The 26,406-nt window shown below is 38.1% G+C and overlaps 1 protein-coding gene and 1 long non-coding RNA gene across 4 annotated transcripts in view; one reads left to right on the forward strand and one right to left on the reverse strand.

Annotated features, from left to right (window-relative positions):
• Window positions 1-24,615, forward strand: LOC132381140 (uncharacterized). The gene is made up of 4 exons (XR_009507950.1): window positions 1-162; window positions 3,219-3,255; window positions 17,685-17,771; window positions 24,478-24,615. It is a non-coding gene; the product is annotated as an uncharacterized LOC132381140 (long non-coding RNA).
• The window catches only part of kif21b (kinesin family member 21B), a 162,996-nt gene that overhangs the window by 52,985 nt on the left and 83,605 nt on the right, over window positions 1-26,406 (reverse strand). For all 3 annotated transcript variants that reach the window (XM_059950407.1, XM_059950404.1, XM_059950408.1), the window contains exons 7-19: window positions 24,497-24,612; window positions 22,410-22,605; window positions 21,381-21,570; window positions 20,236-20,299; window positions 18,438-18,653; window positions 17,457-17,532; window positions 14,730-14,826; window positions 12,561-12,749; window positions 6,765-6,964; window positions 5,211-5,318; window positions 4,118-4,186; window positions 2,055-2,284; window positions 736-886 (exon numbers count right to left, since the gene is read on the reverse strand). In XM_059950407.1, the coding sequence (XP_059806390.1) occupies window positions 736-886; window positions 2,055-2,284; window positions 4,118-4,186; window positions 5,211-5,318; window positions 6,765-6,964; window positions 12,561-12,749; window positions 14,730-14,826; window positions 17,457-17,532; window positions 18,438-18,653; window positions 20,236-20,299; window positions 21,381-21,570; window positions 22,410-22,605; window positions 24,497-24,612 (1,902 nt within the window). The remainder of the gene's footprint in view (window positions 1-735; window positions 887-2,054; window positions 2,285-4,117; window positions 4,187-5,210; window positions 5,319-6,764; window positions 6,965-12,560; window positions 12,750-14,729; window positions 14,827-17,456; window positions 17,533-18,437; window positions 18,654-20,235; window positions 20,300-21,380; window positions 21,571-22,409; window positions 22,606-24,496; window positions 24,613-26,406) is intronic.

Consider the following 26,406-nt stretch of genomic DNA (forward strand, 5'->3'; position numbering starts at 1 on the left):
AATGTGATTTGATAACAGGATGGTAATGGTAACTGGACATCCAAGACCAAAGATAACGTCTTGTATCAAGTATTTCTTTAACTGAGTGAATTGAGGTATTCAAGAACAAACAGTGCAAAGACTGAAGCTACTGCAAGCTGGCTAAATTCAATTCCAAATCAGGTATGGATTTAAAAATAACAAAGGCTGAATAAAAGATAGGATTATAAAGGAAAAACAGTATCAAACAAATTCAATTAAAAAAAGTCATTGTTTAAATCTCTAACAAGAATTAAGACTCCACACTTGCAAAGGTCAAATTTTACTTTCAGAGATATTAATTTGCAGTGGTTAATGTTTAATGCACAGCATCTCGTACAGCTAAATTAACTGAATAAATGGGTCCAAAGTCATTTTGAATCAGTGACAGTTTTTACTTACTTCTGGTATATTGGGTAAAAAGAGCAACTCTTATGCATTTCAATGATGTTGACAAAGAATGCTGTTTTTTTTAAAGCTAAGTTAATGGCATTTCATATCCAGAAAAATTACTTTAAGATTTCCTTAAGTAGTCAAGGAACTGTCCTCACCTCCTGTACACCTCACTTCTTATCCAACAATGGTATGAATTTTGACTTTATTTTGGCAAAAGCATTACACCCTAGATCCAGCAGTGAATTCTGCAGTACAGATTAGATACATGTGGAAAATAACCTTTAACTCTACATGCTTATGTTAATAAACCAATGTGAATACCCCTAGAAGGCGATTCATATCTGCTTCCAAGTTGGAGATAGTCATCCTCTGCATCACAATGTCACTTATCCTGCTTTCCAGTGCCTGCCATTTTAGCCGTGCTGTTTTAGAGAAGTTCTCACCAACTCCCTTTTTTGGGTATTTGCTTTTCCTGTGGAATTAAAAAAAACAACACATTTTAATAAAAAGGCTTAGTAAAGGAGATACAGTGAATTTGTATTATTCATTGAGTTGTGGGAGAGCAGACCCCAAAAAAGTAATTGGATTTCATGAAATACATTTTAAACAAGTAGCAAACCATATAATATACAACACTGGGAAGCTAGATTTGCATATTGCTTAATAGACACTGAGAATGAAGGTGATTTGAGTCCCTGTCTCCTCCAAGCAATTTATTTCTTTGCATGTACAGTATATTTATTTGAGGCAAAATGTTCTGGCTTTATATCATAGTATTACATACTGTGCAGTATATATCATATTATTTTGTTAAATGCTATCATGATAATGATACTGGTTTCATATCACATTATTGATACTGGCTTACGTTATGCATGCTTTGGTCGGTGTAAAGATATACATTAATTTCTGATGCACTTACATGAATAAAACAAAGCCTGGAAGCAAACTAACAGCGACTTTAAAATAACTTCAGCGATCACTGAAAATAGTAGGAAACCAAATTAAGTAGCAACATTGGCGGACGGTTTTCCCAAAAAATGGACCGCATCTACTCATTCTCTCTTCATTGCTTTTTAACAACCACACAGCTTTTTATCAACAGCCTCTTCTCAATTGAGTAATGGACCTTTCATCAGAAACAATAGATAATTATTAAAAATATTTTTTATTCATTCACGGGATGTAGGCATCAACAGCTAAGCCAGCATGTATTGCCCATCCCTAGTTGGCCTTGAGAAGGTGGTGATGAGCTACCTTCTTGAATTGCTGCAGTCTCTGAGATGTTCAACCCATTTGAAGTTCTAACACCATTTTTAGAACTGAATTTATCTATTTAGTTCTCTCATGCAATTCAAAGCCAAAAGAATTGTCAGAACTTTTTATATTAACTGCTAGGTTTAATTTGGGGGGAAATTCTTCCTGTTCCTATGTTGTACTTTTTAGCAAAAGCTTTCAATAAGTCAAATTTTTAGCGCTGACAGAAGATTTATCCTAACCTCTTTTGCTGGATGCTTTTTTTCCACAAGCTACTGTGGTAGTTTGCACAACTCATCACCTCCATTTCTTTCTCTTACTGGAATTCATTAATGATGGATTATTGTTCAACTTTTAAGATCGCCTGTTACTTCCATACTTGCCTCGCAGTTCTGGTTCCATTCACTGCAGAAACGGTTTCATTCCAAGCTGCATTTAACTTCTTGTTCCACTGCTTAACGATATTGGACACAGACTTGGAGTGGGACTCTGGCTCCGAAGATGTAGTACTGGCTGAAAGCTCCATACCCGAATCCAACATATTTTGCTTCCGACTTACACGACCAGCAACTCGGTTGGACATGGGTTTGGCTAACCTTCGAAGAGCACTGACCTAACCACGGGGAAAAAAAAGAGCTCAGAATAATAATTGATGAAAGAACTTGTTTTTAGGGTAAAGGATTCCTTTCTTCATTGCTGCCTCCTTAATGTATTTTTACTTAAGAAAACATTTCGCCACTCAAAACAATTTCACTATTTACCCACAGGTAAAATAACCACAGTTCACTTGCTCTCTGTGTCTTCATTATTTTTCATTTTTTTTAGTTCTGACACAAAAACAGTGCACCAGGAGTATTACCCTCAGGAACAAATGCTCTGGAATAATATTACATGCTATTCTGTAATTTATTTAGTTTCCCTCAAAAGATTCAGCAATGAGTAAAAGATTTCCTTCCCATTTTACAATTTTCAGCTATGCCTTGAAATAAGACATTTCCTTGACTTTACTAAGAATTAAAGTCTGATGAAAAGATCAAAATGTTTCACTTCTGGCACACTAGATTTAAAAATTCCCTAATATGAAGAATTATCATTAAAATTGTAGTATTTTTATGGGTACAGTATATTTTATTTAGCTTGCATTTATATTATATAGCCTCCAACCTGATGGCATGAATATCAGTTTCTTGAAATTCCAGTAATGCCCCCCCTCACCATTCCCCATTCCCATTTCCCTCTCACCTTATCTCCTTACTTGCCCATCACCTCCCTCTAGTGCTCCTCTCCCTTCCCTTTCTTCCATGGCCTTCGGTCCTCTCCTATCAGATTCCAACTTCTTCAGCCTTTTATCTCTTTCACCAATCGACTTCCCAGCTCTTTACTTCGCCCCTCCCTCCTGCCCTCCCAGTTTCACATATCACCTACTATCTTGTATTTCTTCCTCACTGCCCCTCCTCCAACTTCCTTACTCGGACTACTCATCTTTTCCCTCCAGTCTTGATGAAGGGTCTCAGCCCGAAACATCCACTGCTTACTCTTTTCCACAGATGCTGCGTGGCCTGCTGAGTTTCTCCAGCATTTCAGGTGAGTGGCTATATATCAATATTGAATTCTATTGTGTCTTTGCATCTTTCCATCATTGTGTGGTACAAAAGCTGCAAGACCCTACAGAGGACAGTAAAAACAGCCAAGAGGGCCATTGGGGATTCCTTCCCCCCTCCCCATTTGTGACAAATCCTGGGAGTGTTGCAGACAAACGTTCCAGAATATTGTTGAGGATCCCTAACACCCATTGCACAATCTCTTTGACCCACTACCATCAATAAGGAGATACAGAAGCATCAGGACTAGGACTACCAGACTGGGTAACAGTGTCCTCCCTCAAGCTGTGATACTAATGAATACCCTGCCACCACCAAGGTCTCGTCACAAGGACAGTGAGCTGTTTACCTGTGCTGTCCTTTACTACATGCATTTTAATTACATTTTATTAACATATTTACAGTATAATATGTTGTTTTATTTGTTGTGTTTGACATATTGTGTGGGTGCACTGTGGTGCAGAGAAACGTTTTCTCGTTTGGTTGTATATATGTACAGTCAGCCTCTCTGTTCAACAACTTATTGAGTACTGACAGAGCACAGACACAATAAGGGTTGATGTATTCCAATCTGACTGCTATTGCAATCTCTAATTCCACATCGCAGCCAGCCATCAACTTTCCACATTTCCAACGACTGGCTCTCACTAAGTTGCAGCATTCTCCAAGATAAATAAAAAATAAATCTATTGCACCATTATTGTATGTTTTTGCCTTTATGGTACAATGCAAGAAACAGACAGAACAAGATTATTATAGAACAAAATAAACTCTCCTAAAGCACATTCAACTTAAGTTGATAATTAATTATTTTCTATTTGGATTATTAATGGCAATTTCCAAACCTCCTGTGTTTTTCTGCGTAGAACAAGTTCCTGTTGTCGTTTCTGAGACTCTAAAGCCCGAATTTGGTACTGAAATAAAAAATTAACAACAGCTTTATATCTAATGGCCATAAAGGCAGAATATATAACTAATAAATTGACTTTACTTAATCTTACATCGTTAGTGGATTCTGGTTAATTAGACCATGATTAATTGGGGCAGCTGCTTCTTTGGGACAACTCGTAAAGAACAAAAACTCATCAAGAATATAGCAGGATTTCCTTTGCTTATTTGGCATACTATGCCACTTAATTGGGGAAGGACACTGTTGAGGAATGGTTTCTAACTAGCTTTAGATGTGTACTTGTATGGCAGTTAGACAACTAGTGTTAGATGTGCATTTGTGTGGCCGTTGGACACTACGGTGTGCTTAGAGTGAACAGGTCTTAAATAGCATCAGTTGTGTGTGTTTGTGTTCAAAAAAACAGTGATGTTTGTCACTGATAGTTGGAAAAAAAAATAAGCATTAAGACAATTCAGAACTGTTTTGCTCACTGCAGTTCCAAGCGTTCAGGCTTGGAGATGCCAGCAACAGCTGGGAGTGAAAATGAAACGATTTCTTTACTTCATCAAGTTAGGAACTACAAAGAATTTGAAAGTATTGACAATCGTCTTGAATGTTACAAAAGGAATGAAGATTTGGAGGATGCAGCCACTGATAGCATTGTATGAAGACAGTCTGTTATGTGCATTAGGTGTCAGTGATGATTTTGTTCACTTACAGTCAATCAGAAGAATGCGGCAGCATACAGTGGATGGACTATTAGGAATTAATACACAGCTGTATGGTAACATAGTAGCATTGATTGTGTTCTAATTTTTTTGTATTTCTTTTAATGCATAATTCATTACTCAGTTAAATAGTAGTTTGTCTTTTTTTATATATCTTTTTGAAATTTCGGCTAATTGAGACAGCCGCTTAATTGGGCCAAATTGTACTGGTCCCTAAGTATCCCAATTAACTGGAGTCCACTGTATATTGTTGGTCATCAATTTTGTTGCCAGAATTCTTGCCTACTTATGATCATGTTCTCTCCTTTCCCCAGTACTTACTTCTTGCCTCCTCTGCTCCTTTTTCAGTTGTGCAATTTCACGGTTCCTTTTACTTTCAATCATCCTCATTCGTTGCTGATCTTCTCTCATCTGCTTCATGAGAGTTACCTACAAATTTCCAGGAGAAAACAAAACTAGTCATTGGGTGTGGGGGAATAGGTTTTCCACAACTGCTTATTCCCACGGTGTGGGTTTCCTCTGGGTGCTCCGGATTCTCCCAACATTCCAAAGATGTATGGATTAGCAGGTTAATTGGGTTCATTGGTGTAATTGTGTGGCAAGGGCTCATTGGGCCCTAAGTCCCTGTTAGTGTGCTGTATCACTTAATAAGTACACAAACAAACCTGTAAAAAGAAGAAAGATCTCCTAAACATTCAATTCATTGCATGTACTGGATATTCAGTGTACATGACAGGACACCAAGTTATGTGACATCATTTGTACAAAAAGTATAAATTACAGCAAACAACAATAATTAATGGTCTCTGGAAGAATATTAAGTGTGCCTGACGTGGTATTCATAAAATATTCAACCAAAGACATGACTGCAGCAGCAAACGAAATGGAATCACCTTAATGCATGGAAGCAACACTTTTGCAATTCCATTCTGTTTCACATGAGAAGCAGCAACCGTTTGATGCAGCTCCATCACAAGGTATGTACTTACCGAGAGACCAGGACAGATACAGGGGAATTAGAAATGGTTCATGAATGTCATATGTACTGATCTGCAGTGAAAAGCTTCTCTTGCATATTCTTCATGCGGATTGTTACACGGTGCATTGAGGCAGAAAAGGGTAAAACAATAACAATGCAGAATAAAGTAATGTTTACAGAAAATATGCAGTGCAGATAAACAATAAGGTGCAAAATCATAACAAGTTAGATGGTGAGGTCAGGAATCCAGGTTTGAGTGCTCTATGGTTGAAGGCCAGTGAACCCCGTGGACAGATGTCAGGTTGGCATGCACCGTGGATGAAGACAGCGAGGACGACGACTGGTGACCCTTCCCAACACCTCTCCCAGGTCAGTGAGTCCCCTTGGGTCTGAGAGTCCGGGATTGGAGGTCTGTGTAGACAGGAGGCATGAGGACTCATGATCCCCTAGTTTGGTGAGTTAGTGAGTCTCAAATTCAAGGCCTGGCTTTTGGGGGTCCTGTAATCAGTGAATCCTAGGGTTGATATCAAAGGTAGAAGCCCAAAGGTCGAAGACTGAAATCAGTGAGTCTGAAGTCGAGGCCCAGTGGCCGGAGCCCTGGTTCTGCAGGTACACTGGGGAAGTCCGAGGTCTGAAAACTGTGGGAATGTGAACCTGCTAGAGGCATGGAAGTGCCTGTCTTGGGACTAGAGACATCTCTGTGAATGGTTGAGTTTAAGGGAGCAAAGGAGCTTATTTTGCTGCTGTTTACCAATTTCTTATGCCTACACTGTACTACTGCCACAAAACAACATATTTCATGATGATAAACCTGTTTCTGATTCTATAATATCAGCTACAATGTATTCCATGTCTACAAGAGCAAAAGGACAAAATGATGCTAAAGAATATGTCACCTTGGTTTTCCTCATTTCAGCCACTTCACTCTGCAACTTCCTCAACTCTCGTTCATAGCGAGTTTGATTCTTAAGCAGACGCGCATGTTCTTTCTGTGCCATCTGAAGCTTCTGGAGCTCACGATTCATTTCCTTTAGCTTTTTCTCATAGTCTGCCTTAATTTTGCTAGCTCTTTCTTCCGTGTTGCATTCCATAGAACCTGAACCAAAATCATAAATATAATTGTGTTATTTACTAATTTAAAGTGCCACCTGTATGTGGAATATTGGCATGGCACCAAAGTGCACAGTCATTTTGTAATGATAATTTAGGTTACTTTGCATATGGGATCTTTTTTTGCCTATCGACATTTGCAATTTCAGTGGTGCTTTCACAACTAGTAAATGGTTTATTGTTGTCTCATGTACCGAGAATACTGGGAAAAGTATTTGCTTGAGACTGATCATACCATACATAAAAATATTCTGGTACTACGAAAGGAAATAAAAACAATGCAGCATATAATTTTACAGCGACAAAGGAAGTGCAGTGTGGGTAGGCCAATAAAGTGCTTCTTGATGAGATATTACACTTTGTGTTGAGAAATTACAAGGATATAAATTAAGAAATATCAGATCTCAAGTTGAGTTTCTGATCATTATTCCTCAGTGTACTATCACTGTGGTATCCCTGCCTCAGCTCACCTGCTGCTTGAAGATCTCAAAAATTCACAGAATCTTTGAAATCAAAACCATTTATTATCAAAGAATGTGTAAATTATACAACCTTGAGATTTGTTTGCTTACAGGCAGACACAAAGCAAGAAACCCAAAAGAACCCAATTAAAGAAGAACAGACCAACACCTGATGTGCAAGAGAAAGGGGGGGGGGGGAAACACAATTCTGCAAACAATTGAAGCTAACAACATTCCGAACCAAAATGAGGGGTCAGATCCGAACCCCGAAGAAGGCCAAAGCCTTGGTTATCAGTTCATCATGTTAGTAGGCATGCAGCACAGCAGCCAGGGCAGTCTTCATAGCTTCAGTGCCATGGAGAAAGGAGTGACCATCGCAGAGAGCGAGCAATATCGGCTCTTGCCTCCGATTTGGGGAAGCGTTTAAGCTGTAAACAGCAGATCATATCTCACACTAGGACTAGGCTTGAGACCTAGACCACGCTGCCTAGCAACTTACTCTGGGCTCAGATTTCACTGCCCGGCCTGAAGCCACTCTCAAGCTCTTCAAATCAGCGCCTAGAACGATCCAATCTTGCGCCCAGGCCAGTTGTATGGGCGTCCTAACTCCTCTGGCCCAACTTTTCCCCTCCAAATGGCTCACTCCATCTGCATCGATTCTGCAACACACCATCTCGGTTCATCCCCTGAACTTGCCTCCTCATTTCTCACACCACTTCCCCCGCCCCCCCCCCCCCCCCAGTGTCTGCGGCAATAATTTAACAAAATTTACCTCAGAAAAGACTTTAGTGATGTTTTTAGTTTAATATCTTGTCTTTTTTTCCAACTACCAGTAAATTGTCATACACGTTTGGTGGTGTCATCTTAACCACATTCATGTCTTCAACATTTCTTTCCTTGTCCAGTGCAATTCACTCCTACCTGGCCTCACTAGATCAACTCTCCATAAATTTGAAGGCATCCAAAATTCTGCAAATATGTCTTAACTCTCATCAAATTCTTTCCCGTTAATTTATTAATCAGGAAAAGGGTGTGCTGCTTAAGACCAACAGTAATTACCCATTAATAATTGTCCTGGAAGTGGTGGTAGTAAGCTAAATTATGAGCTGCTATAACCCTTCTAGTGAAGGTACACACAGAAAATTGTTAGGTAGAGAGTTCCACCCTTTAGATCTAACAACGATGGAGCAATACGAATAAGTTTCTCAGATCAGGATGGTGCAAGACTTGAACCTGAACCTGAAGGTGGTGACTTTACCCCAAAGTTGTTATCCTTCTTAGAAGTAGAAGTCAAAGTTCTGGGAGATAAAAATAATCCAGAATATGTTGTAGACACTCAAGTCAGTCACTATCTAGGGATGGAGAAACAGAGTTACCATTTCAGGTCTGAGTCTCTTCAGCTCTTTGCAAAGATGAGCTCTGCTTCATTCTCTACTGCTATTGGTTGACCTGTCCAGTGTTTCAAATATTTTTGTATTTTATAATTATATTGGGAAATACTTATGGTGTTCGTGTTGCCTGAATGAGTTACAATAGTCCATTTGGTAAATAGCACACAAACAGATCTACAGTGATCTGCAAGCGTAGAGAATTTATATTCAGAGGGGTGGATGGGTGCAAGTCAAACAGGTTGTGGTGTCCTCAATGGTGTTGAGGTCCTTGAGTATTATTGGAGCTCCACTGTTCTGCAGAAGTTCAGGGTACTCCACCACGCTCCTGATGTGCCTTGTAGATTGTGGAAAGGCACCCGAGTGTCAGTCCTTTTTGGTCATGGTACTTATTTGGGTGGTCCAGTTCATTTTCCAGACAATAGTAAACCCCAGGATATTGATGGTGGAATTCATTGCAGATGGAGGCTATTGACTTTGAAGAAAAGGTGGTTGGACTCTCTTTTGTTTATGGGAGAATGGGTTGAATTGTCTGGCACTCTTGTGCAAACATTACTTGCCACTAATCAGCCCATGACTGAATGTTGTCCAGGTCTCACTGCAAGCAAGTACGATTGACTTCATTTGGTGATTGGGTGGGAGAAGAATTGAACTTGGTGCAATCATCAGTAAACATCCACTCTCTTCATCTTTGATGGAGCAGCTAAAAATAACTGGGCCTCAGATAATAATCATCCTTGCTGACTGTGATATCCGTCTATGCTAATCCCACGTCCACGTTTGACCTATATTGCTGTACTCTGTTCTGATGAATAATATTCTCAATATGGCCTGCCAAATATTTTGTACAACTGCAGCATGATACAACAAATGCCATCTTCACTACCTGTCTCATTTTCAGATAACTATGCACTGCACCCCAAAATCCCCTTGTACATCAATTATCTGGGGCCCTGCAACTAATTGCATCTGTCTGGTTAGTTTTCCACACCCCCAAAATGCATTACTTCACATTTGTCTGCATTAAATTCCAACAACCACCATTCCATCCAATACATCCCTTTCATCTTCTCATAACCTTCTTCTCTACTACTAAACTGTTTTTTGTGACATCAGCAAACTTTTGAACCAACTATGCTTTCACCACATACATACAGTATATCAAATAACAAGTCCCAGCAGTATACTACTGATTATGTATTTCCTGACAGAAAAACACACTACAAACTCTACCCTTTGCCTCCAATAACCAAGCCAGTATTGGATCCGGTTTACTAGCACACCTTGGATCTCATGTGCCCTAACTATCTGGACCAGCCTATCTAGCCTCACTAAAGTCCATGTAGACCACATATACCACTTCATTAATTTTCTTAAACTACCTCCTCAAAAGAGATCAAATTTATGTGACACAATTCCTCTTGCATAAAGTCACTAATTAGTCTTTGCCTTTTCAAGTAAGCATAAATCCTGTCCCTTAAAATATTTTTCAATAATTACCCTGTTACTGATAACAAACAAGAGCAAAATCTGCAGACACACACACACAATGCTTAAGGAACTCAGCAGGTCAAGCAGCATCTATGGAAGAAAAGTACTCTCAACGTCTCAGTTCTGCTGAAGGGTTTTGGCCCAAAATGACGACTGTACCTTTTTTCCACAGACGCTGCCTGGCCTGCTGAGTTCCTCCAGCATTTTGTGTGTGTTGCTCAGGTTTCCAGCATCAACAGATTTTCTCTTGTTTGTGATTAGAAAAATCTGCAGATGCTGAAAGGTTATAGAGGTTGCCATTTTATATGCCCCAGGGTCTTGCTGAAGGGTCTCAGCCCGAAACATCAACTGTATTCTTTTCCATAGATGCTGCCTGCTCTGCTGAGTTCCTCCAGCAGTTTTGCGTGTTGCCCTGTTACTTATGTAAGGCTCACTTACCTGCAGTTTCATGGCATATACGTTCATTGTACCAATGAAGAGTTGCTTCTAAAAGTTGATTTAAAATGACAGTATGTAGAATACCTTCCTATTCTAGCTTTTTTTTGTGGAGGAACAACTGACAATCAAAGAAAGAGGTATTTCTTCTATGTCCCAGAATCCCGATGTGATTCATCAGTTAGCCACATCTGCAGTTCACTGCAGAATATCAAGTAATGAAGAAGAATCCAACAGCAGCATGTAATTGAGTTGAAAATGGTGCTAATAAGGGCCAAGGATTCATCAAACAGTGAGTTAGCGGTTGATAAACTGCTGCACTACAGTTGTCCAGTAGATGGCACACCTCAGCTAATGCTTCAAGACAGCTTTTTATATATAAAAACATTCCTCAGGATCATAGCTTTAGCTTTTCCAATATTATTTGTAAACAATAATTGTTGCTTTAAGTTGCCATATTATGCCTTATATTACAGAGCTGACTACTATCCAGTCTGCCAGAATGGGTATATAAACTTTGTTACTTATTTTATATTTTTGGGTATATTAACTTGCACTTGCCCACCATTAAACTGTTCCTACAACCTATGAACTCACTTTCAAAGACTCATTTCATGGTATGCATATTTGTACTTTGTAAAAGTATTATGTACTTTGAAAATAAATTTACTTTGAATTTTTGAAAGATGGTTTGCAAAGAGCTAAACTGCACACATCTTGATTTATCTTGTGTATCAGTTGTGTCTGTGCGAACACTCTATTGTGAATTTTATTAGAAGTTAAGACGCCACTTAAAATACACTTTAAGTAGGAATTAACCCATCTGGCATCTGGAAACAGGAAGAATCACCCACAGATTAAAGCCAGAGGACTGTACAGTAGCTCTTTAGACTGTGGTGGTCCTAATAATTATCCTCTACAAAGCAGAGGATAAAAGGCCATTGGCTTTTTATGAAATAGATTGCAACCAGAAGTAAAAGGAATCAGAGAGTTTCCAATAGTACTTAACAAAATATTCAATACTGTCATTACATCTGTGATATATATTTTAAAATAAGTTTTAAAAAGAACTTTAAAACAGCTCTGATGAGCCAAGATACTGAAACTACACTTTAAAAAATCTCTTCAAATTTTACTGCTGTTAAACATTGAGATTATGGAGTAACAGATGTATCTTTGCCCTTTGTAGCCAACTTTGATCACTCCTTGGCAATTTTGCTCTCTTCCCTGCTCCTCTCTTTCTCCTCACTATCCTTCTTGGAATTGTATGAAGCAACATGGGCCGCCAGTGTTTATGTTTCTGGAACACATGCTGCAGTCTTTTTTGACCTCCAAGGAGGGTAAAGTGTGCCAAGTTACTTATGAGCACACATTGTGGCTTTATGCAACACTGTAAAAGAGATGTTTAGGAAACAGGAGCCCATCTTTATAGTTCAGACAAATTTGATATCACTGAAACTACAAAAGTAATAATTCACCTCCTCCTCCCCCTTCACCTACAAATCAAATCTTAATGTGTTAAAAAAGGATAAATAGAAATACAAACAACCATGAATCTTTGACTGCAAATCAAAAAAATCACATTTTGGTATGTGGGTTAGAGTTTTCTCATCTCATGCTCAGCAGAATTAGTTGTTGACTTTATATTAAATATGTATGCTAAAGTACTACAAGCAGATGCAGCATAATTACAACATACCTTGTAAACAAGATAATTAAGAGATGAAATGACACAAAAACTCAGTGCTCTTTTCACTGTTCACATTTAACAATTTTAATAGTATATTTGTAGAGAAGTAGCCCATACCAAGATTCTTCAGGACACGGTCTCGCTCTAGCTGTGTGTCTCGGATCTTGTTCTGCAATAGAATAAGTTTCTCCTCATATTGTTGTTTCAGTATTTGCAATCGTCGCTGGCTATTCTCAAGCTCATCAATCAGTTTCTGCTTGATTTCAATTTCACATGTTATGTCGGCAAGATCAGCCTGATAGTTGACTGAAAATAAGAGAATGAAACAAGAGAAAATTTATTCTAGACTTGTAAGCAAGTTACAAAAAACATCTTAAATTTCAAGGCTGTAGCTGCCTAAAAATATAATCCTTTAGAATGATTTAAATTAAACAAGCAAAAAGATAGTACATATCACAGCAATGAATTTTAAAAATGACATGCTACTGAAATAATGTGATACTTTTAGTTACCAAGTAAAACTAAAACAAAGCTCTACGATAAGCATGCATATCAGTTATATAGGCTGTCTTCTGTAGCTTAGATATATACAGTTTTCAGTATATAATGCTCATTAAAATAGTAAAGACAACAGATTTAGAACAGGGCACATCCCCTGTAGAAAGCAATGAATTTAAAGTGCTTAAAAGTAGTGAATCTGCGATACATGCAGGTGGAAAATGAAACCATAAGAAATGGACAGGTTAGGGAATAAAGTCTAACCAAATTGAGAAAGATTAGCTGATCAGATAGCCAAGAGGCCAAGAGGCAATATGTTTGATTTGGCTCACAAACAAATCTGAGGAAAGGTTTTGGGATAGCAGTTTAACATGACTGCTGTTCTTCCACTGTCTTCTTGTAAAATAATCTATTCAGATTCAACATGATAAATGGAATTTACATTTTCCATATTTTTAATTTAATTTTTATTTTATCTTATTATTTAGAGATTCAGCACATTAACTGACCTTTCTGGCTCAATGAGCCAGCTCTGCCCAATTACACCCATGTGACCAATTAACCTTTCAACCTGTACATCTTTGGAACGTGGGAAGAATCCAGAACACTCGGAGGAAACCCACTTAGTCATGAGCAGAACATACAAACTCCTTAAAGACAGCGGCAGAATTTAACCGGGGTCACAGGTGCTGTAATAGCATTACGCTAACCGTGACACCACCATGCCACATCTTCTAAGAGTAAACTTCTCTTCTACTATTCTGAACAGAAGAACTGAGTCGGAGCATTCTAGTCGTAAATCTCTAATGTAATGATCTCCTTCTAAATGACCTAGAATTTCAGAACAATCTGCTTTATGGCTTTACCCAGTACAGTGCAGGCTATAGCTGCCTCATAGAGTCCACTGTTAAGGATGTATCAAGCTTGGTTTTTATAACTGCAGTGAGTTGTGGAAGCCAGTCAAAGCCTCTGAGGTGGCATCAATTCCAACTTCCTAACAGGCGAGCAGTAGTGTGGGGGGAGATGGAGAAACATGAACTGGCTGGGATGTTGGACAATGGTTGCAAGTAAATACAGGGCAGAAGTGGAAGGTGATCTGGAAGGTGCCAAACTGAAGCCAGCCTGTTATGTGAAGGTAGATGCTATTCCTCTTGCCTCAATATAGAGTGATTTAAAGCTGTAGCTACCTTCAGGTGGGAGGTCCAACCCAGTGACCTTAGATGCAAATTTTACACTATGATCTAAAACGGGCATTTGACCTTTGATTTGCATCAAGCAATGATCTTCGGGCCCATTTCAGGCACATGTGACCAGAAGTAAAAATCAACATCACATATGCTGCAATTACGGATGTGGTTTAAGCAAATTTTATTGCTTAATATATTGCATCCTGCAGTGCTCATTATTTTGCCTCGAAATGAATCTCTAAGCTGAGTTACTTAGTTTTCACACTGAGAAGTATTTTAATAAAGCTCAAGCAATCTTTAAACATATCTTCCAATTCACTGCGCGCTTTAAAATAATTTTCCTTGAGGATCTATATTATGATTAAGCTTTTTATTTTGAACACATTAGTATTTTTAAATTTGGCTTCATTATCTTATTCACAATATCAGGACTTTTCAAAGCACTCTTACACCATAATACAAGATCACATTTTGTATGATTAATTATGAAAAATACTATCCTTCTGAATTTAATCATAGTTCATTCTTTTGTTCAGTTCTCAGCTCTATTTCAGTCAGCCTAATAAATGGAGGGACTTCCGCTACAGATTAGGATCATTACCTTTCTCATCTGATTCAGTATCAGTTTCATCCAGGCTTCCATCACTGTCAAATTCTTCTTCGTCACCACCTTCTTCTTCTTCACAGCAGCTTTCTTCCTGAAATTACCAAAGGATGGGATGTAGACATAATAGGCTCTTTGCATTGATTTCTCATATATTCCCTTCACATTTAATTCCACCTACAGTCCTCCCCATCCTCAATACTGGTGGACTGTGTCTAGGAGGTGTACTGTCTCCATAATACACTATACTTACCTGACAGGACTAATGTAACATCATCTTCCAAACCTTTGACCTCCATCAACAAAGACACGGGCAGCAGAGCAAGGGAACACCACTATACACATGATCTCCCTCAAGTGATGCATGATCCTAAAATAAAACTATACTGACATAGTTGGGTCTAAATCCAAGAACTGCCTATCAATTAACCCGTAGGAGTACCATTTTGGGAAGGAATAGAAACATTCTAAGGGAAGTTAGAGATGGAGAAGAAATGCTAGTCTTGCCAGTGGTGTCTATGTTAAGAGAGTATGGGTTCAAAGAGGGAGGTGTGTTGTTCAAAGTAAATATGGAATTGTTCTGAATTTTTCTTTGATCTTTAGCATATAAAACGTTGTGTCAAGCAGGTCATTTTACTTTGGAAGGGGTATCAAAATGAAGCATTTTGTCAAATAAAGAGACTACTTCAGATCTACCGGTACTTCCCTCCAGTGATTTTGTTCATGCAATCACAGTCTATGCACTCAGAATTATAAATTAAGGAAGGATGAAAACAAAGCAGGTGACAATTAATGGGACAAGCAGTAATTTTCATATATATATATAATTCACTATGGGGAATAAGACATGAGTATCTAATCATGTATTGTGCAGACAGCAGAATATATTGTAAATTCAACCTAAAACTTCTATAATGTGCTAGGGAAGAATTGTTAGGCAACGTGCGAAGGCATAGACTTCAGAGCAGAAGCCAGGGAATGAGACTGGTGATGATCTGCTGAGACTCAATGGACCAAACTTCCTTATCCATTATTAAGTAATACAATATACACAAAAGTTATGTAAATTGATGATGTGCTAAATAATACTCAATTGTGTGTGTCAGTTTATTTACTTTTACTAATCTCCACATAATTTTGAAACATGCAAAATGCACTGCACTGAGATCAAGCTTCCGCAGCATTTGAAGTAAGAATGTTAAAAAAGGTTAAAAGGAACAGTAATTGAAATCGAAGGTGCAGGCAAGAGCCTCTTCACCCTTTCTAAGGGCTACTAAAACTGAGAAGAAAATTATGAACATGAGAAAGTCTGCAGATGCTGGAAATCCAAAGCGATACACAGAAAGTGCCAGAGGAACTCAGCAGGTTAGGCAGCATCTATAGAAACGAATAAACAGTTGTGGGCTAAGTCCCTTCTTCAGGACTGAAAAAGGAGGAGGAAAGGCAACAGAATAAAAAGGTGGAGAAAAGGAAAGAGGATAGTTAGTAGGTGATAGACAAAGTCAATATGGTTGGAAAGATAAAGTGCTGGAGAAGAAGGAATTTGGTAGGAGGGGAGAGTGAACCATAGCAGGAAGGGAAGGAGGAGGGCACACAGGGAGAGATGATAGGAAGGTGAGAAGAGGAAGGAGGCCAGTGTGGGAATAGAATGAGGGTAGTTGTCCCCTTTTGTTCAGAAGCCTGATGGTTGAGAGGTAGTAACTGTTCATGGACCTGGAAGTCAGAGTTCTGAGGTACTTGCACCTTCTATATGATGGCAACAGCAAGAAAAGAGCATGGTCTGGTTGATGATGGATGATGCTTTTCAACGGCAACGTTTTGTGCGGATGTGCTCAATGGTTGGGAGGATATTACCTGTGATGTACAGGGCTGAATCCACTACTTATTGTAGGATTTTCCACTCAAAAGTATTGGTGTTCCCATACCAGGCTGTAATGCAGCTGGTCAGTACATTTCCCACCACACATCTATAGAAGTTTGCCAAGGTTTCCCGATGAGTACTGGTTTCCCTCTCCTGAAGTCTACAATCAGTGATTGAAGTGACTTTGATCGTGGAACAACTGTCTGTGCAACATGGGATGGTTTGAAACAGCTGATCTCCTGGGGTTTTTACACACAAAGAAGTCTTGAGTTTAAAGAGAATGGTGGGAAATTTTATTTTTAAATCCGGTGATCAGCAGTTCTGTGGGTGAAAATGCCTTGTTATTGAGAGAGGCCAGAGGAGATTGGCCAGACTGCTTCAAGCTGACCGGAAGGCAATCGTATCTCAGGTAACCACATGTTACATTGGTGGTGTGCAGAAGAGCAACTCTGAACACTACACATTGAATCTTGAAGTAGATGGGTTATAGTGGCAGAAGACCATGAACACACACTCAGTGGGCACTTTATTAGATACAGGATGTATCTAATAAAGTGGCCACTGAGTGCATTTGTCCCAAATGATGTACTGTCAAAGTATCTGCCAAAGGAATTTTCCTCTCTTTTCTGTACATGCAAGTTTGAGGCACTGGACTTTAGTATGGTTTGTCTATTTGGAATCCCACTGTTGGTCCTCAAGCTTTTTTATGAAAAAGATCAGAAAAAAGGGATTCAAATTGGGCAACTGATTGATGGCACCAAGAACAAAAAGGCTAAATCAAATACAGATTTGTCCAAAAACTCAGAGAAATATAACATACAAAATATTTGATTTTTTTCCCCAGGTTCTTTGCCTTTACATACCTCTTCTGCTTCATTGTCATCTGTCTCTTCCCAATTCTCTGTCTGTAGATTCTTTTTTCTTTTCTCCTTCTCTGGACTTATAAGAAAACACAAAAAACTAACTACATACAAGGAAAATACAAAAACTATACGTAGCTATCCAATTCACGGTCAGTGACTTTTCTTTAAAATTCAATGATTTTTTTATAACTGAGATCGTAAGACATTTGTATAACTTTTCTATTCAAGGTTTAATTATCAAGGGATGCATCCTCATTGATGGAGACAGGGAGCTTTTTGGACATTCAGCCACTTTAACCTAACATTACCATGTTGGTAAGTATCTCAGTTTGCCAAAGTAACTTCCGATGTTTTCTCCCCACCCCATCCCATTGTAAGATGTTGACAATAAAATATTTATTCCAAGGGGGAGAAAAAGTGTTTTTCCTGACAAAATAATAGCCCCAAGTACCTCACTGTCAATAGTGTGGAGTCGTAGTTGTAATGTTTGAAAAGATTAATACAAATTGTACTTGGCAAGATCTCAAAAACTGTAACAAATAATCCCTGTTGATGAGGTTGGTTAAGAGATGCACTCGAGGACACTTCTCCCTTAAATCTTTAGTTCTTCCACATCCCGAGAGGGAAAACGTCAGCTGTATTTTAAATGTGATTCGAATGATTCCAACCCTGATGGGGCTGTACTGAAACAACAGAGTCAGTTCTGTGTTTTGGCTCACAAATGGGGTTGAAGTCCAAAACATTTTGAATTATAATGTCAGCCAAAGCTATGCAAGGAAGCTGACATGACCACATCAAAACTCTGATGCAAGGAAGACAAGGGACTAGTCAGCTTACTTCTATTAGGATGCTCTTATGAAACACCCAAAGGTCTCTGATTAAAAACTACAGGAAAATCATATTTAACCTTTCAGCTTAAGTTCAGAGGAACTCATTAATAAATGCACATATTATTCAATAACAATTTATGCATACAGTTACCTATTTCTTCTTTGTATCCTTTCCTTCTTCCTAAGCATCTCCAAATCTCTTTTTGCCAGTTCAACAACTTCAGAAGTATCAGATTCCAGAGAGATGGCTAGACTTGACGAACAAGGCATGGGAGACAATCCCGCTGAATACGGAGACTTGGATGTCAGTCGAGAGATATTGCGTCGGAGGGATTCATTCATGGCTTCACTTTCCAATAGTTTAGTCCTGCAATAAATTGTCCTTCATATCAGAGGATCTTTGAGAAACATAACCATGGAGTTTTGAACTCAGTGCTTTGACTACTCAAGGCAAGCATGCTATTTGCCTTCTTAACCACCTTATCAACCTGTATAGACACTTGCAGTGAATTATGAACTTGGACCCCAAAATCCCATTGTTCTTCAACACTGTTAACAATCTTGCCATTAACAGTGAACTGTCTCATTACATTTGACTCACAAAGGTACTGAGTTAAATACTGTATGTAATTAGTTTTGCTACAATAAGTGTATGGGACACTGGAAAAATGTTGAATTTCCCCTTGGGGATGAATAAAGTATCTATCTATCTATCTATCAATATTTCACATTTGGCCAAGTTAAACACCATCAGCCATTTCTCCATACATATCTGCAGCTGATCTACATCCCACTGTATTCTTTGCCAATTTTCTACACTATTCACAAAACCGTAAATCTTTGTATCATCTGCAAATTTACTAACCCACCCATCTACACTTTCATCCAGGTCATTAATATGCATTATTTAAACAGCAGAGGTCCCAGTACAGATCCCTGTGGAACACCACTAATCACATATCTTCAGCTAGAATAAGTCCCTTTGACCAACTCTCTCTGTCTTCCATGGACAAGCCAGTTCTAAATGCAAATGGCCAATTCATTACGGATCCCATGCATCTCAGTCTTCTGGATGAGCCACCCATGAGGGATTTAGTAAAACACCTTGTTAAAATGAACGTAGACAACATCCACAGTTCTACATTCATCAATCAGACTCTTCACCTTGTCAAAGAGAACACTCCAGTCAGTAAGACAAGACTTGCCCCACACAAAGTCTTGATTAATGTCAGTAAGCATGGAAAGAAGTATTTTATGGAATAGTAATATCATTCAGTGATAGTAGCAAATTGGCAAATGAGCGAATAGGAGTGCAGAGAAGTATGTAATTCTCAATTAAATTATACTTGAAGTGATTTATCCCAGAATTAATTATTAGAACTACCTACTCAGAATTAATATAGATTTATGAACTATAATATGCACTTCAAAAAAGTCAGTAAATGATCCAATTTTATGGTTTGAATTTTATCTTAGTAATGAAATTTGCTTTCTTTACAAAGGGACTGGAAGTGAAAAAATTGATTCTCCATCTAACTTTTTGAGTTGGTTCACCAGCCTTATTTTGATTTTGTGGGAATCCTAATGATTGTCTCGCCTTAGTCTTTATTTCACTAGGTGCCAAGTAGTAAATTGGTGAACTGTGAATGTGTGGAATTCATTGCCCTGGACGGCTGTGGAGGCCAAGTCATTGTGTAATTTAAACGGATGTTAATCGGTTCTTGATTAGTAAGGGCATCAAAAGTTATGGGGGTGGGGGGGCAAGAGGAATGAGAATATAATTGAGAGGGATAATAAATCAGCCACGATGGAATAGTGGAGAAGACTCGATGGGTCGATTGGCCTAATTCTGTTCCTATGTTTTATGGCATCATGCGGTGTTTTTCTTTTTTTTGATGTGGTCAGGCATTAAAATCCACAATACCATATACAAAATGCCTTGGACCAACCTGAGATCCTCTATTTCCCGGATATAATTTTGAATTAGTGCACTTATTTCTTCATTGCCATCTCCTGCAGAACAAACAGAAAGTAGTAACTTTAGAGAAGCAAAGTAGTTTAAAAAAGTAGGTTGTGGAAATTTTTTTTAATTAAAAAAACATAATTAAATGGTTGGTCATCCAAATTATTTGAAAGATGTAATTAACATAAAACTTGATTTCAGTTTCAGTTTGCAGAACTGAATGCAGAAATTGTCTTCAATGGTAACACTCTGTTATCGCTAGTAATTGTAATAAATCACAAAAATTGCCAGATATTCTTAGAAGGTCAGCAAATTGCTTTAAGTAAGAGAAACCGAGTCAAGATTTCATATTGATTATATTACTCATTGAGCAGATTGCTATAAGGCCAAACATCAAGAAACATAAAATGTTAAGTCTGTTTTCCTCTCCACAGATGCATCCTATCTACTCAGTATTCCAGCATTTTTGCTTTTATTACACATAATAAGGGGTTCAAAATAAAAAGAAATAAAAAACCATTGCACAATTACATCATTGCTCACTAGAATCAGACTGTTCTCCCTGTCGATCAATAAGCTAGTTTAACCATTCAATAAATGTAGGTAAAATCCAATAACATAATTAACATAAGAACTTCAGAGTAACATAAGAACTTCATTTTATACAACTAATCAAAGATGACAGGAAGATAGGTTGTCCAAAAAAAATCAAACGATTTACACAATACAATCAATTTAGTAATGTGGACTAATGATCTAAAGCTTTACCTACAAACTACAAATCATTCAAATAATTACAGCGATAAAGCTTATTTACTAAAATCATTTGATTTGAAATAACTAAGCGTCACAGACCACCTCTTAATAAAGCACAATTTGTAGAGAATTCTAACCTGCAAATTTCTCCTACATCATTTTCCATGAATCAAAGTTCTGAAACAAAGCACTGCCCTTCATGCAGCATGAACTGGTAAATTAAAAACTATTTTATACCACATAGGAGGTCTTAAAAGTAGAAAACAATGATCTGCAATTGAGTACATCAAGAAGTTTCACTAGACATTGCTAAGAAGTTCCCATTAAAAATAAAAAAGGTGTTCCTGCGATCATTGCAACCATTAATCACTTTACCTGCACTGGCTATTATCTGAGTGGCTTCATTACTCAAGAGCTGTGTCACTCTGTTATTTAGTGCATCGATTGTTTCTTGCATGGCTTTTAATCTCATTCGCAATGTGTCATTCTCTTTCTGTAGCATCGCATTTTCATGGTACAAGTCATTGTAGCCTTCAGACCCATCCTCATCAATGACTCGTTTACCCTTAACAGAACCAGAAACAAGTTCAAAACAGTATTTTCATTGATTCAATGAGGTCAAAGAGTAATTGGATCACACACATAGGAAAGTTTAAAACAGTCAGTATATTATCATGCGAATGAAGCTTCTCCCTGTAAGTTCAAATGTTTTCCTTCTTTGGATCTATTGTACATTCATTCAGTACGAGGTTAATATACACAGGATTTGTTTATTGCAGAGGTATTTTAGCAAGCAATGTTATGGTGAGCCACAGCTACTTTTTGCAAGGTGCTGTATACTTTCATTAACTAATCTGGTTCTATTCCTTTAGCGTATGGAAAATAAGTAATAATTATCCAATGTTCTTTGAAATATATGAATAAATCACTGCTCCATGAAGGACCATAGTTAAGCTGTTCAGCCCATCAAATCTGGTTCTCAATTCCATCATAGCTGATTTATTATCCTTCTCAACCCCATTCACCTGCCTTCAGCCCGTAACACTTGAAGCCCTTACCATTCAAGAACCTATCAACCTCCGCTTTAAATATACCCAGTGAGTTGGCCTCTCCAGCTATCCGTGGCAATGCTTTCCACAGATTCACCACCCTCTGGCTAAAGAAATTCCTTCTCATCTCTGTTCTAAAGGAATGTCTTTCCCTTTGGAGTTTGTGCTCTCCAGGTGGAGATGATGGGGATTATACGATGTGTAACTCACGTTGTGACTAGATAGCACTTTGAGTGGCAATCAATCCCCATTTTGTAATAAATTCATTTAGAGGAAAGTTTATATGCATTGAAGCTTATGTCCACAGACGAATTCAAATTTTAATCTCCGGTGATTCATTGTCAATATTTCTTACCGTCTTGTACTCCATCAGCTCCATTTGAAGTCGAACAATCTCGGCTCGCAAAGCACTGATTTGTTGACTGGTTTTGTCTTGGTTAACCATAACTTTGTTCTTTATATTTCGGGCTCGATTTGCATATTTGAGGGTATTGAGAGTTTCCATGAAGTCACGATCAGAGGGGCTAATGCAAGCAATCATGATGGTTCGACTGTAAGGAAGGGAGTGATTTTCATTCATTTGACAACCGGAAAAATGCTGTAACTATGCTTCAGGCTCTGTATCAGGGCTCCCAACCTGGTGTCCATGGACTCATTGCTTAATGGTAGTGGTTCATGGCTAACAAATGTTGGGAATCCCTGTTCTATATGCCTTTTTAAAAAAAAAATTCACATTACTTCCTCTGTTGCATATCGTAATAAAATATTGCCAGTCAAAGAAATTCTAAAATTCAGTTGAAGGAAGAATGTACTAATATCCTGCCAATTAGACAAGCCAGTTTTTCTAGGAAGATTAATGATGTACTCTGAGATGGGCATTTTAGAATATTCCAATGGATTCAGTATTTATTTGAGAAATAAAATCAGATATGCCTGTTAAGAAAGAAAATCTACTTCTCTGAAATAATTTTTTTACTCACGCTTCCTCAACCAACTTTCTGAACTTCATCCTGAGCCTTTTACTTTGAAATTTGTAAGATTGTATCTTCACAAAAAGGCCCTTGTCATCGATAAATGCAATGCAGTTGATGACATTAATATTACAATCCTATTCTAACCTGCCTTTCAGGCAACATCTCCTCTCACCTCATTGAAATCTCTCAAATACAGAGTCCACTGATAGCATTCTTCGAATTGCTGAGGTGAAGATGTTGCTCTCATTTGCAAATTCATGTTCATGTCTGCAGCCATTTCTTCATTCGTACCAGTCATTCACTCAGCCTTCTCCATCCCTCCTGCCTCTCACTGTAAAACTTCCTTCTGCTCCACTGTGCAATTTTATTCTACATTTAAAATGCACTAGGTTAATCTCCTCTTAAATGTTCTACTTTCTCTTTCATTCATTATAAAACATACTTATCTCTTTAATTTCATCACTTTGTAGGGAATCTTGCTGAATCTTGGTAAGTTGTGACAGGAAGCTATGCAAGCTCTCCATACTGCAGGAAGTAGGTAACACCTTCTCATCACATCCCTTTCCAGTTATTAACCCATAACTCTGTGGGTTTTAGCCTTCCAAGTGCCGGTCAAAGTACTTATTAAATGTAATTATGTTTTTCTACCTCTACCAGGCATAGATTTTCAGGCAGAAGATCGCACTTCCCCAGCACTCACTAAATGAAAGTATCTCCTCAGATTCTCTGGAATTATAGGTTAAGTTGCATTAAATCTGTGCCACCTAACAATGGTATCCATGCCAAAGAAAATAGACCTATTCTAATCAAGCCATCTGGAACTCTCATAATACAATTGAATCTTTCCTCACCCTCTCCAAACTAAACAACCTCAACTTATCAATCTTTCCCAAAAAATTACAGTTCTCCAGCTCATCAAATAACATTTCAAACATTCTTTACAACCTTCTTTTTGTAATCATACTTTCTTATCAATTAGTGACTATGATTCCATTGTAACACATACAAACTGCTGGAAGAGCTCAGCAGGCGAGGTAGCATTAGGGAGTCCTAATAAAGAGTCTCAGCCCAAAACCTCGACTGTACTCTTTTCTACAGCCTGCCTGGCCTGCTGAGTTCCTGCAGCATTTTGTTTGTGGTGCTTGGATTTCCAGCATCTGCAGATTTTCTCTTGTTTATGATTCCATTGTAGACAAGTTTGTTGGAAAATGAGAGAAATGTTAGTTATTCTTTATAAATTTCCTTTGAAGTATATAGCTGACATATAGTATTTGATGGGTAGCAGATTTTCCTCATCTTTTCTATTACATGGAATAGCATTGCATAGTATAATTGTCCACTGGCTGAATTATATTGACTGAAACCGCTTTTAAGCCATTGGTTAAAAAATGCTTATTTTTATATATCTCATAAATATTAAACATATCTTTTACTGTTTTTTCTGTGTAGATCTGTTGCAGTTTGATACCTGTTTCCTCCCAGTGAATCTTGAAGAAGCCTTGTCAGTTTGGAATCTCTGTATGGCACATGATGGCTCTTCTTGCTTTGGTCTCCCAGTGCACTGATAACATTTCCCAATGACAGCTTCAGTCAAAGACCAAAAAGAGAGATTCAGTTAGAAAGGCAACTGAGTGGTAAATCTAATCTTATCATTTTATCAATGCCATACTCTTCTAAGGTGATCTTCCTTAAACACATTGAACTCAATTGTTTCAAACTCATTAATAGTAAAAATCCAATTCTTCTTTTCCTGAAATTTTACGCTTTTATGCCTTCTGGACTGAGGACAACATATATTTTATTTTAGGTAGAGAAAAATCAAAATATAAAGTACGGTGCTCTGAATGTGTGAAAATCTTAAATGTATTAGAGGGGCGGACTCTGGGTTACTCAGTAAACAATGGCTAAAAATGTTATACAATCTGGAAGTTTTGATTTTCAAAGTAACAAAAGAAGTGAGAAACATGATTAAAAGACAGATTCAATGAATATACTGTGTAACTTGTATTTCTTGAGAATATTGAACTGATAGTGGACTGAAATACTGAACTTAACCAAAGCAGATTACTTCACAGTCATGCATGTGTTACAGGAGTTACAGAGCTTACTCTCAGGAACATTATATCTCTGCAGCAGTGGATTCCATTCTAACATCATTATTTAATAGGAAAGCACTTCCCTCTCTTTATATCTTTACTTTCATCTTTATCTCTCAATAACATCCTTCAATAGCTCCAATACCGAGCTCTGAGACAGACCCTCATCAGTATGCTGTCAGTGGCCGCTTTATTAAGAGAGGACTGCTCGATAATGCCAATATCTAATCAGTCAATCATGTGGCAGCAACTCGAAGTGTAAAAGAATGCAGACATTATCAAGTGGTTCAATTGTCACTCAAACCAAACAAACAGAATGCGGAAGAAATGTGATCTAAGTGACTTCAACAGTGCAATGATTGTAGGTGTCAGACGATGTGGTTTGAGGCTTTCTGAAACTGTTGATCTCCTGGGATTTTCACGCATAACAGTCCCTAAATTTTGCAGAGAATGCTGTAAAAACAAAAAAAAATCCACTGAGCAGCAGTTTTATGGGCGAAAACGTCTTGTTAATGACAGAAGTCAGAGGAGATTGGCCAGACTGGTTCAAGCTGACAGGAAGGTGACCGTAACTCAAAGAGCCACATATTAACTGTGGTGTGCAGAAGATTATCTCTGAATGCACAACACATCAAACCTTGAAGTGGATGGGTTACAGCAGCAGAAGACACCAAACATACACTCAGTGTCCAATTTATAAGGTACAGGAGATACCGAATAAAGTGGCCATTGAGTGTATATGAAGACGCAATTCACAGTGCAAGATAATCTCTAGTATGTTTTATCTTTTCCTTTCAGAACAAAGAAGTGCTCTGTTACTATGAAACATTCCATGCTACGGTTTACATACCTTTTAAACCACATATTAGCATAGTTCATTCCATTGAGTGCACAACTGCCACAGCGAACAATATATAAAAAAACCAACTTGCAATGTTGTTCAGCAACTTTCAGAACCTGGTTCTTCCCAAACTGATTTACAATGAACAAATTACCCTTTACCTATTTTTGGTATAGTAACTAGTATTGAGTATCAGTTGAAAATATACACCCAGATGAACATTAAGTATAACTTCCCATTTATTTAAACTTTACTCTGGTAAGAAAATTCAAATGGGAGCTAATTTCATTGCTCTTTACAACATTCGATTGGCAGAATGGAGATACATCTCTACCAAAGGTGATGTAAGGCGCTCCTTTCCTCCATTGGCCTGCAGGTGACCCTTGGGCAAGGGGTAGCACCTGCTTAGCTTTCTGATCAGAGTCACGTGACACCATGGGA

The sequence above is a fragment of the Hypanus sabinus genome, chromosome 25 (genome assembly GCF_030144855.1).
Source record: "Hypanus sabinus isolate sHypSab1 chromosome 25, sHypSab1.hap1, whole genome shotgun sequence".
Lineage (NCBI taxonomy): Eukaryota > Metazoa > Chordata > Chondrichthyes > Myliobatiformes > Dasyatidae > Hypanus > Hypanus sabinus.